This window comes from Bacillus rossius, chromosome 1 (assembly GCF_032445375.1).
Source record: "Bacillus rossius redtenbacheri isolate Brsri chromosome 1, Brsri_v3, whole genome shotgun sequence".
Taxonomy (NCBI): domain Eukaryota; kingdom Metazoa; phylum Arthropoda; class Insecta; order Phasmatodea; family Bacillidae; genus Bacillus; species Bacillus rossius.
The window spans coordinates 342009833-342021993 of NC_086330.1; the positions used below are offsets into that span (position 1 = coordinate 342009833).

The following is a 12161-nucleotide window of genomic DNA, read 5'->3' on the forward strand; positions in this document are numbered from 1 at the left end:
TTAGGCTTCCCCTTCACACTACACAAACCACCGTATCTACTGCGTCCTCTCAAGGCGGGACACAGTATTCGGTCAGCGTCACGCACGCAGAAGTACGGGACGAACGAAGCACAAGATTGCGGAAGAGTACTTTATTTTGTTTATTTTTTTTTTTTTTGCTTGTCGTCGTCGGCGGCGGCGGTCGGCTATCTGTCGCGACATCTGACTGTCGCGACATCTGGCTTCCTGCAACAGAGGCGGCGCGGTGCAGACAGTCTCGCCCCCAGTGCTCCGCCTGCGGAAACCCGTCATCGTCACCACGGCTTCCCCTGCAGGCACGAGAAACCGTAAGTACGCAGTAATCACGCAACGGTTGTGTGCGTCAACATTGACTTTGTGCAGTAGTGGCCCTGGACTTTGCGGTGCTTTGTGCCGTTTACTTTTTTATAGAATAGGGCATTACCGTGTGTTCAAGGAGGGGAAGAGGGTAATGAAAAGGCGGGAACATTTCAAAAATAAACTTTCGAAAAAAATGTTCTTAAGCCAAATTGGAACTTAAAATTCAACAAATATGACCGCTAAGCACACGGTGTACCGGAAGGAGAGAGAGAGGAATATAGCAGCGAGAGCAGAATACAGTACAAAAGGCGCTTTCAAATCATCACCACGAATTGTAACGTACACAAGACCGCTCGTCCTTAGATTGCAGTGTGCTGTTAAATGAGCTTTTACTTTCTCTTTCCAATGCGCGATATCTGCCATTAGCACTACCCTTGTTTTAGTGTGCTCTGTTGCCCGACGCATCCAAATACAACTTTAGACACAACTACATAATTTAATGATAAATATTTATAAATCTACATAAAATAATTAATGTTTAAAAGAAAATTTTTTAATGAAAATTTTGAAAATACACTTTCTTGTTTGTATTTCATCAATAATATTCAACTCTTACTTCTAAGGAAATGTAACTGAAAGAAGCCGTCATGGTTTCAACAGTTTTTGTCATTAAATTTTATATCTTTTAACATTAAATTTGTTGGTTCTGTTTGTCCACATTACATAAGAAATGGAATGCCTCGTGATTAATAGTGACCCACAGTTACCTGTGAAAAAATAATTTGTGTTTAGAATTTATATATTTTTTTTTGTTCAGAATATATACATGAGTAATAATAGTATCAAAGTACACAATTTTATAGTTTTAAAAAATAAACAAATGTTAAAATAAAAATACACCAAAATTTATTAAAAATTTTGATGGCATATAAAATATTAATTTGAATATTAACAACCCGGGTAATATCAATCTGGCAACAGTGAGCGCCATTTTCTCTGTGCTGCAAACTAAACTAAGTGTGAGAGACAAGACTATAACAACCGCTTGCAGAGTCAGGTAAGAAATACTTTACTTCGCATCAAGTCACGACTTTGCAAGCCGACCTAACTCATAGACCCGTTCTACAATCGCACGGAATATTTCACTATCGTGTCTGCTGCTTCCACAATGCAGGGAAACAAAAAAAAGAGATTACATTTCAAGGTAACGAAATATTAATTTAATTTAAAAATGTTATGTTTCGAAAGCATACCACGGGCAGAATTCACATAAATAACTAAAATAAACGATTAAGTAACCAACAGTATAACACTAGATATTCTTGTACGTGGAAAAAAAAATTAAACGTATTTATAACGAAGAAACATGACTACCACCGCAGCCAAGTGGCTACTCGGCTTCTGTTGCTCGCGCGGAGCAACTAGCGAATGGAGCAGCCCAGCCATTGCCGAGCTGATCCGTGAGGGTCCGTCTCCGCTTGGGAAGCCTTCTTTTCACAGACTAGAGAGCCAAAACCCGAAGTTCCCCGAAGTTCATGCTCGCTTTTTTTTTCCCCCCGTATCTTTAATGTAGCTATCCTAACCAAATCAACCGTCCAAAATGTTTTAAAGTAGGTAGGTATTTATAATGTAGCTAACCTAACCTGATTGACCATTAGTATCCTTTTATCAACACATTTACAATGAACAAAAAAAAAACCGAAGATGCACGATCGGCCGTTTGGCTCTCTCGTCTGTGAAAATAAGGTTTCCCGTCTCCGCATGCGTGTGGACGCCGGTCGGGTCTGGACGTCCGCTCCCGGGTCTACGCGCGCTGCCTGCGCGTCCTCTCGGCCTGCGGAGTGCCGTCAAACTGCGCCGGAGTCACACATCACTTAGAAACACACAACTAAGAACAGTCATAACTTAGAAACCTCGAAAATTTCCACGTAACTTTGAACTGTCATAAGTTAGAACGATCATAACTTAGAAGCACGTGACTTAGAAACACGCAACGCAGAACCACACAACTTGGAAACGTCGTAACGTAGAAAGTCACAACTTAGAAACACACAACTTAGAACTGTCATAACTTAGAAACGCGTAACTTAGATACAAACAACGCCGAACCACATAACGTAGAACTATCATAACTTAGAAACACGTAACTTAGAACCACATAACTTAGAAACGTCGTAACGTAGAAAGTCATAACTTAGAACTACCACAACTTAGAACTGTCATAACTTAGAAACACGTAACTTAGATACAAACAACGCCGAACCACATGACGTAGAACTATCATAACTTAGAAACACACATCTTAGAACAGGCATAACTCAGAAGATTCTATCTTGTGTGCTTCTAAGTTGTGACAGCACTCCTGCTCCCGGGTCGACGCGCGCTGCCTGCGCGGTGGACGCCAGGGCGCGCTGCGGTAGTGCCGTCAAACTGCGCGGGCTGCTGTTTGCTGTTCGCGCGTTGCTGACTTCGCAGTTAGGCGTTTCCCGACGCATGCTTGTTCTCTGGCACTTCCCTGACACCCATTCGGTATAAAGACGCACGCGCCGCTCTCTATACACGGAACTGATAAAACCACTGAGAAATTTATGGATCACTTGTAAGTTGTCCTTAGACAAAAATTGATGGTTGGGTGGAGGGGGGGGGGGAGAGAATACAATTTCTCGAAGCCCTCGTGTGTTCTAGTTGTTCTCGCAATGCTACGCCCACTTTGTGTAAAGCTTAGAAATTAACTTTGTATCCTAAAACATGAAATTTGTATTCAGTTCCTCAGTAATTTGTCTCTCTCTCTCATCAAAGGCACTGGTATCACGACTGTTCACATCTGACTTGCAGATCGTTCGCGAGATGGGAATGCAATGGAACCTGATGTTACTTGCGTGGCTCCTGGAGTTGAAGGTACACAGGTGCCTGTTATCTTCGGATCCTTACGCCGACGTGGTGAGTACCTACTACGGCAATGATCACGCCACAAAGTAATTTATTAATTTTAAAATAATTGATTCGTTGCAGTATTTTTATATTATTATTGTGGAATGTTATCATAACGATTTTATGGGCAAAAATAAAAAAGAATTTTATTTTAATTTTTAGTCCAATTTCGTTTTTAAAACAGAAGGTATCGGTGTTAATGTTTTTATTTTTATAAAAGCTGTTTTTTAATACTTACGTCACCATAAAAGGGGTAAAATTTATATTTTTATTGTTTTTGTTTTTATAAAAGCTGTTTGTAATACTTACGCCACCAAAAAAAAAACATTTATGTGCTAAAATTTTACGGTAAAATAATTTTTAATAAATTGGTTTAAAACGATGCATTAAAACAATAAAAATTAATTAGCGAGCATATATAGTTTAAAATCGATTCAATAAGAGATGCACAGTAAAACAAATTAAATTTATGTTTCTGATACGTTCACTTTGGTACAAATTATTGTCCGAAAATAACGACATTCCTTGAATTTCAAACATTAAAAGATTGCTTTTTTTTTTAAATATAATTTGAATTAAGTTTTTGTTAAATGCTACTTAATTCCATGATTTAACTGGCATTTCGGTGTTATGCGGTGTTTTGAAATGCTTTTCGGTGTTATTTCGGTTTTATCGCTATTTACCATATAATCTAGTCCATATTTATGGTATGGTTTTATTTCTACTTCCAAACAGCTCCTTCGACAGAAACCTAATGCCCTGAGCAAATCGTTTTGTTCAGACCGCCTCTCCATTATTTAATGTACAATTTTACAAACTTCACAATTTAAAAAAAAATCTTAAAAATGTAAATGTTACAATGGCCATAACTGTAAACGTGATCTGCGTGTATCGCATAACTTGTAAGGTTTCCTATGAATTCTATAAACAATATACTTGTATTTTTCATCTTATCAGGGTAAACTCAAGCATTAAAAAAATCTCGAAACACAACCGGGCCCCATGGATTTCCTCCCCTCCTTTTCCATTTCCACGGCCATCCTTCCTAAAGGTCCTGTGTTCAGTTCCGAGCCACGGCCTGATCCTTACATCACGGCGGCGTCTAGGATATAAATCTGAATAAATAATATATATATGGACAGAATTAAAACAAAATATGAAGAAAAAAAGTTAACTCTAAGATTACGTCTTTCTGTTACAAGTTCTGAAGCAAAATTTGAATATTATCAGGTGATGCTCTTTATTAAATACAAGGGGAAAAAAAGTCTAAATATTCTCTCTACAAACGATACAAGTTTTTAGCATGGTTGATATCGTCAAGATAATGTAATATTCTGTTTATAATCTCGTGGTCAGGTGCATGTAGCTTTCAGTCATTGGAAAACATTGGAAGGAATACCATTGTCTGATTTAGAATCAAATAAATTATTGAGTAGGCCACACGACGAAAGATCATTGTCAGAAGTCTAACTTCGTATGTAATTGACATTATATACTAACAAATTATCCCTTATACTTCTAACATATATTAAAAATTGCATAATTCACACACAATAAATAAATTCACCGTATTTATGATGTTATTTTTTGCTAAAGAGTTCCGATGTGTTTCTGCTTAATTCTATAGTAAGGTACATAATATACATCATTCGATCTACACATTCGTTCTGTTTGTCGTTAATCGTTAGTCCAAGTTCAGTCCAGTCCAGCACATCATTGACCACAGTTAGGTACCCACCTTGTTTTGGGATTGTCATAAACCTAACAATACCTCAATCACTGTACATTTCATATTTGATTTTGAGGAGTTCCCTAATGTATCTTCGAAGTACAAGGTCAGTAGTATATATTGGGGGCTCCGAGATCTGGGTTCTGGGTGTGGATTGTGATTGTCGGTCCGCCATCTTGGATTTGTGACGTCACGGCGGCAAAAATTCCTCAAAATTCCTCAAAAATGACTCAAAATGACTCTAAAATTCCCGTTTTAAGAAAAAAATTCCCGTTTTCGAGGGAAAATTTCCCGTTTTATTCCGTAAAAATCCCAGAGGCTAGAAATGTCCTAGAAGAGGCTTAAGCATCCTTAACTCAAGCCTCAGTTAAGCCTCTTCTAGGACTTGACCCCGGCGGCCATTTTGGATCCGCCATCTTGGATGACGTAATTTTGTTTTCTCGAACATTCCGTCATTCTGTTATCCGCCATTTTGAATTATGACGTCACCGTTGCAATTTTCGTTACGGTCGCCATCTTTAACTTTTTTATTTATTATCCGATTTTAATGAAAATTTTTTTTAAAATTCATAAAAAAATTAAATAATAAAAATTAAATAAATTATTAATAAAAAAATGTACTTTTACGACACGGAGTTCGGAGTCCTCGGTTCGAACCCGATCAGGGCAAAAAATAAATAATGGCGGCCGATCCTTCCCCCGCGGTGGCTGCTGGCATACTGACTCCCACCACTTTTTTTAAAGCATATATATCGGCACCTAGTATGACGTCATGTCCGCCATCTTGACATTTGGACGCCATCTTGAAAATCCGTAATTATTTAGCTAGAAATTCGGGAAAAATTCCAAAATTCATTAAATAAATCACTCATCATTTTACATATTGAATCGATCAGTTTCAGTCCTTGGTTCGATACCTGATCGATGCAAAAAAAATTAAATATATTAATTTAACATAATAGTAACAGGTTAGAGGAATTAAACACCGCAAGTTCTTTTACAAACATAATATTTATTACATAATTTCTATTCTACTACAGGATCACTTGCGAAAGCCAGCAAATTTATAATCAATCATTTAGTTCCGCAGCGGTGTGAAATGACTAATTCTTAGCTCCAATCGGTTTATACTAGACAGAGTCCAGCCAGAACCTTTACAGACATAGTCCTCCTCTTCTAGACAGAGTTTCTGGATACCGTTTTTAACAGTTTGCTTCACATCGTTAGAACTGTAAATTACTGCAGCCGATGTCTTGAATGCACACTTCTTCACTTTGTCATCGAACGGATATGGCTTTCCATATAGACAGTCCAACCACAGGTTATATTTTAATGGACCTTTTGTTGCTACGTCATCAGTATGCTGATTGATTATGTCCCGTCTGATATCACCAAGAAAAGTACAAATGTCTTTCGACTCACCAAACGTATTTAGATAATAATAGTCCTTCAATGTTCCGCGAAATGCAGACTGCGCCAAGTAGAAGCCATTATCATTCACTTGTAATGCTCCGATCACAGTCTTAGGTTTATTTTCCTGTTCAGACGTCATACCAATCGGTTGCTGCACATCGGTTTTCTTGCTTGTACGCTCACGAGCCTTCAACCTAAACCGAGGAGTCGAAATGTCGGCAGGTAGTTCAGCAGGAGCACGGACTTCACCTTTACAGTTTTTCGCATGTCGTCGCAAATTATCAATTCGAGTAAACCATTCATGACACTCATCACAGCGAAACTTCATGCGAGAAGGATTCTTCTTGCATTTGCTCCTCTCATGTCTTCGTACATCATGAGCAAATGCGAACGTCATATCACAGTAGCTGCAAGGATACCGGGGTGATGAAGACGAACCTTTCAGACCCAATCCAGATACTGACGTTGCAGCAGTTGCACCATCTCCATGCATACTCTTATGAACATCAATGCATCGTTGTTGCACCGATACCTTTACTTTCTGCCGAACAGCAGGACCTTTGCATCTCTTCATGTGCGTTTTCATATTATCTTGTCTTGCAAATTGCCTGTGACATTTATTACAGCCAATCATTTTGCGATAAAGTTTCTTGGCACATACTCTCTTCTCATGCCGTCGAGCATTGCTGTTGTTTGTGAAAATCTTGTCGCAGTAACAGCACCGATGTCCGTTAGTTGTTGAATCACCAGCCATTGAAGTCTCCATCGAGGGTGAAACGAAGTTCGTCGAGGTTTCCTGTACAGCCAGCACTACCGGCATTAAAGTCTCTTCTGCTTGTGGTATCACATCTGTTGAAATCTCCTCCAATGTTGACGCCGTCGTTGTCAACGGGATCTGCACTTTCTCCGCCGTAGCTGTCGTCAAGGTTCCCGTAGTCGACGGTACAACCTCCATCGAGTTCGACGTTAAAGACGGTAAAGATGCCATCAAGGTCTCAAGAACAGCTAATTGGCACGACTTACGCACCAGAAGAAACAAACTAGGCAATCCTTACACTGCCGACGTCAGTAACAAACTGAGCGACCTGCTGTCTAGGACTCGCTTATATACATGCACCGTATGGAATAATACGCTAGTCAAATCAAGAACCATTTACAATAATACTAGCGTCAAATATACAAATTAAAAAAGAGGATCATTTGATCGCAAAAAAAATCGATCTCTCCAATATACGCCAGGATCGTACCGACAACGAAAAGGCAGCATATTTGGAAGCACCAACAACGAAAATGCAGCACATTTGGAAGCACCGACAACGAAAAGGCAGCACATTTGGAAGCACCGACAACGAAAAGGCAGCACATTTGGACGCACCGACAACGAAAAGGCAGCACATTTGGAAGCACCGACAACGAAAAGGTAGCACATTTGGAAGCACCGACAACGAAGAGGCAGCACATTTGGAAGCACAGACAACGAAAAGGCAGCACATTTGGAAGCACCGACAACGAAAAGGCAGCACATTTGGAAGCACCGACAACGAAAAGACAGCACATTTGGAAGCACCGACAACGAAAAGGCAGCACGTTTGGAAGCACCGACAACGAAAAGGCAGCACATTTGGAAGCACCGACAACGAAAAGGCAGCACATTTGGAAGCACCGACAACGAAAAGGCAGCACATTTGGAAGCACCGACAACGAAAAGGCAGCATATTTGGAAGCACCGACAACGAAAAGGCAGCACATTTGGAAGCACCGACAACGAAAAGGCAGCACATTTGGAAGCACCGACAACGAAAAGGCAGCACATTTGGAAGCACCGACAACGAAAAGGCAGCACATTTGGAAGCACCGACAACGAAAAGGCAGCACATTTGGAAGCACCGACAACGAAAAGGCAGCACATTTGGAAGCACCGACAACGAAAAGGCAGCACATTTGGAAGCACCGACAACGAAAAGGCAGCACATTTGGAAGCACCGACAACGAAAAGGCAGCACATTTGGAAGCACCGACAACGAAAAAGCAGCACATTTGGAAGTACAGACAACGAAAAGGCAGCACATTTAGGATGCACCATCATAAAGGCAGCACATTTTGGAAGCACCATCGAATAAGGAAGCACATTTGAAAGCTCCATCAACAAAAAAAGGCAAAAAGGAAGCACAAGTTGCGAGATGTAAGTCTTAATTAGAATAGAAGAAATAAAAACAATAAATTTTTATAATTTAAATTATTTATTTTATTTCTTTATATTATACAAAAGCAAGTAAAACAAGCCATTATTGTATGTAGCCAGCTTTCCTCAGTTCCTTGAGTATGAAGGATATTTCTTTGATCCACGAATAGTTTCCTGCACAAAGCGAACCATGTAGAATCTTTAGCCGGTCAACCAATATGTTTGGATCTTTCCATGATGTGTAATCATTCTCTTCTACCAACATCTTCCTTGCACGTTTATAATAAATATTATGATCTCTGGTGTCTTCCGTTTTACCACCAACCTCAGGGTAACTTTCATTTTTGAGACGGTGATCATCACAAGCTTGATCAGATTTATTTAATATATCATGTCGTTTCCATCGTTTCGGTCTCAGGACATCACCACATTCTTCGATCTTGTTAGCTTTAGGTGCTTCATCATAGTCTATGTCTTTGTCAACAGCCTCAGAGTCACTGTAACAATCACCGTAGAAGGAATCGTCTTCACCCAATTTACCGTAAGAATTCGATGTTGATGATGTTGAAGTGTCTTCATCGTCTTCATGCTTCCTTTTTAGGAGTTCATAATTTCTACAAAGTAGGAAAGATCTACTTGAATTCGGCTGGAATATATTCTCACTTTTCACGTTAAGGATTCTTCCACTGTCTTCATTCTTCCATAAATCATCAACCTCCTTCAATTTAAGTTCTTTGTCGAGATCGGAAGAGCCAGGAAAATTATTGTTGTAATGTAGATCACTCTTCCTTAGTCTAGTAGATTCATCGTTGTCCTCTAGCTTGTACGCAGGCTTGGCGTTACAAGTTCTGCCATGTCTTTTTAAGCTCTCTCCCCGCGTAAACGACTTGCTACATCGAACACAACTTATCATATTGCGTAGTGGATTTTTAACACAGTCATTCTTATCGTGTTGTATTTTATTCTTTCTCAAGATAAACTCTTTGCTGCAAAACTCACACCTATGTTCTTTCGATACAGCGTCAGATCCTTAATCGGAATTCATATTAGTTACCGAGACTAATGCCAGATGCAAACTAAGAGTTTAAATTAATAACCATTACTTAAATACAATTTTTTAAATATTTCGTCAGCGAGAGTTAATTTATCTTATGCAAAGGTACTTGCTGCAACTAGTTCCGCTTTTCAACATCAGATGACGTCACGTATTGCTTGCAGGTAAATAATATTTATTTCTTTTATGCAGGATGCGGGATGCTCACTATCGATCGCATAAGAAGGATAGCTCCGATAGTCTCCAAGGAGAAGGAAGTTCGTCCTTCCTGCTAGTGTTTCTCAGATTTCTCACGGTCCGCCATCTTGGATTGCGACATCACGGTGGCCATAATGGATGAGTGTGACCTTGAACTTTGACCGAAACCGCAGGAATGATCGCAAGCACACGGATTAACCATCAAAATATTAACAAGAATAATCGAGAGCACACGGAGAAAACCACCATAATATTGACAATAATAATTAGAAGCACACGGAGAAAAACGGCACAAGTTTTCTTTGATATCATAAAATTTCAGGGTAAAAAAATTTTTAAAAATAAAAATAAATTAATAAAAAATTAAAAAAATACATAAAATTCTGGCTTGTACTAGAACTCTATCATTGTTCAACAATGAGTAGTTCACAAGCTAGCAGAATATATTTATGTATTTTTTTTTATTAATTTATTTTTATTTTTAAATATTTTTTTACCCTGAAATTTTATGATATCAAAGAAAACTCGTGCCGTTTTTCTCCGTGTGCTTCTAATTATTATTGTCAATATTATGGTGGTTTTCTCCGTGTGCTCTCGATTATTCTTGTTAATATTTTGATGGTTAATCCGTGTGCTTGCGATCATTCCTGCGGTTTCGGTCAAAGTTCAAGGTCACACTCATCCATTATGGCCACCGTGATGTCGCAATCCAAGATGGCGGACCGTGAGAAATCTGAGAAACACTAGCAGGAAGGACGAACTTCCTTCTCCTTGGAGACTATCGGAGCTATCCTTCTTATGCGATCGATAGTGAGCATCCCGCATCCTGCATAAAAGAAATAAATATTATTTACCTGCAAGCAATACGTGACGTCATCTGATGTTGAAAAGCGGAACTAGTTGCAGCAAGTACCTTTGCATAAGATAAATTAACTCTCGCTGACGAAATATTTAAAAAATTGTATTTAAGTAATGGTTATTAATTTAAACTCTTAGTTTGCATCTGGCATTAGTCTCGGTAACTAATATGAATTCCGATTAAGGATCTGACGCTGTATCGAAAGAACATAGGTGTGAGTTTTGCAGCAAAGAGTTTATCTTGAGAAAGAATAAAAGACAACACGAGAAGAATGACTGTGTTAAAAATCCACTACGCAATATGATAAGTTGTGTTCGATGTAGCAAGTCGTTTACGTGGAGAGAGAGCTTAAAAAGACATGGCAGAACTTGTAACGCCAAGCCTGCGTACAAGCTAGAGGACAACGATGAATCTACTAGACTAAGGAAGAGTGATCTACATTACAACAATAATTTTCCTGGCTCTTCCGATCTCGACAAAGAACTTAAATTGAAGGAGGTTGATGATTTATGGAAGAATGAAGACAGTGGAAGAATCCTTAACGTGAAAAGTGAGAATATATTCCAGCCGAATTCAAGTAGATCTTTCCTACTTTGTAGAAATGATGGACTCCTAAAAAGGTACCATGAAGACGATGAAGACACTTCAACATCATCAACATCGAATTCTTACGGTAAATTGGGTGAAGACGATTCCTTCTACGGTGATTGTTACAGTGACTCTAGGCTGTTGACAAAGACATAGACTATGATGAAGCACCTAAAGCTAACAAGATCGAAGAATGTGGTGATGTCCTGAGACCGAAACGATGGAAACGACATGATATATTAAATAAATCTGATCAAGCTTGTGATGATCAACGTCTCAAAAATGAAAGTTACCCTGAGGTTGGTGGTAAAACGGAAGACACCAGAGATCATAATATTTATTATAAACGTGCAAGGAAGATGTTGGTAGAAGAGAATGATTACACATCATGGAAAGATCCAAACATATTGGTTGACCGGCTAAAGCTTCTACATGGTTCGCTTTGTGCAGGAAACTATTCGTGGATCAAAGAAATATCCTTCATACTCAAGGAACTGAGGAAAGCTGGCTACATACAATAATGGCTTGTTTTACTTGCTTTTGTATAATATAAAGAAATAAAATAAATAATTTAAATTATAAAAATTTATTGTTTTTATTTCTTGTATTCTAATATTAAGACTTACATCTCGCAACTTGTGCTTCCTTTTTGCCTTTTTTTGTTGATGGAGCTTTCAAATGTGCTTCCTTATTCGATGGTGCTTCCAAAATGTGTTTCCTTATTCGATGGTGCTTCCAAAATGTGCTGCCTTTATGATGGTGCATCCAAAATGTGCTGCCTTTTCGTTGTCGGTGCTTCCAAATGTGCTACCTTTTCGTTGTCGGTGCTTCCAAATGTACTGCCTTTTCGTTGTCGGTGCTTCCAAATGTGCTGCCTTTTCGTTGTCGG

At 38.9% G+C, this 12161-nt stretch overlaps 1 protein-coding gene across 2 annotated transcripts in view; it reads left to right on the plus strand.

Annotated features, from left to right (window-relative positions):
- LOC134528143 (lipase 3-like) overlaps positions 1-12161 on the plus strand; it is a 59673-nt gene continuing 47512 nt past the window's right edge. The window contains exons 1-2 of one of the 2 annotated variants that reach the window (XM_063361466.1): positions 1-326; positions 3154-3258. In XM_063361466.1, coding sequence (XP_063217536.1) covers positions 3166-3258 — 93 coding nt within the window. In that variant the 5' untranslated portion in view covers positions 1-326; positions 3154-3165. Of the gene's footprint in view, positions 327-2898; positions 2918-3153; positions 3259-12161 lie in introns of those variants that run through there. The other variant, XM_063361467.1, reaches the window with a different exon arrangement.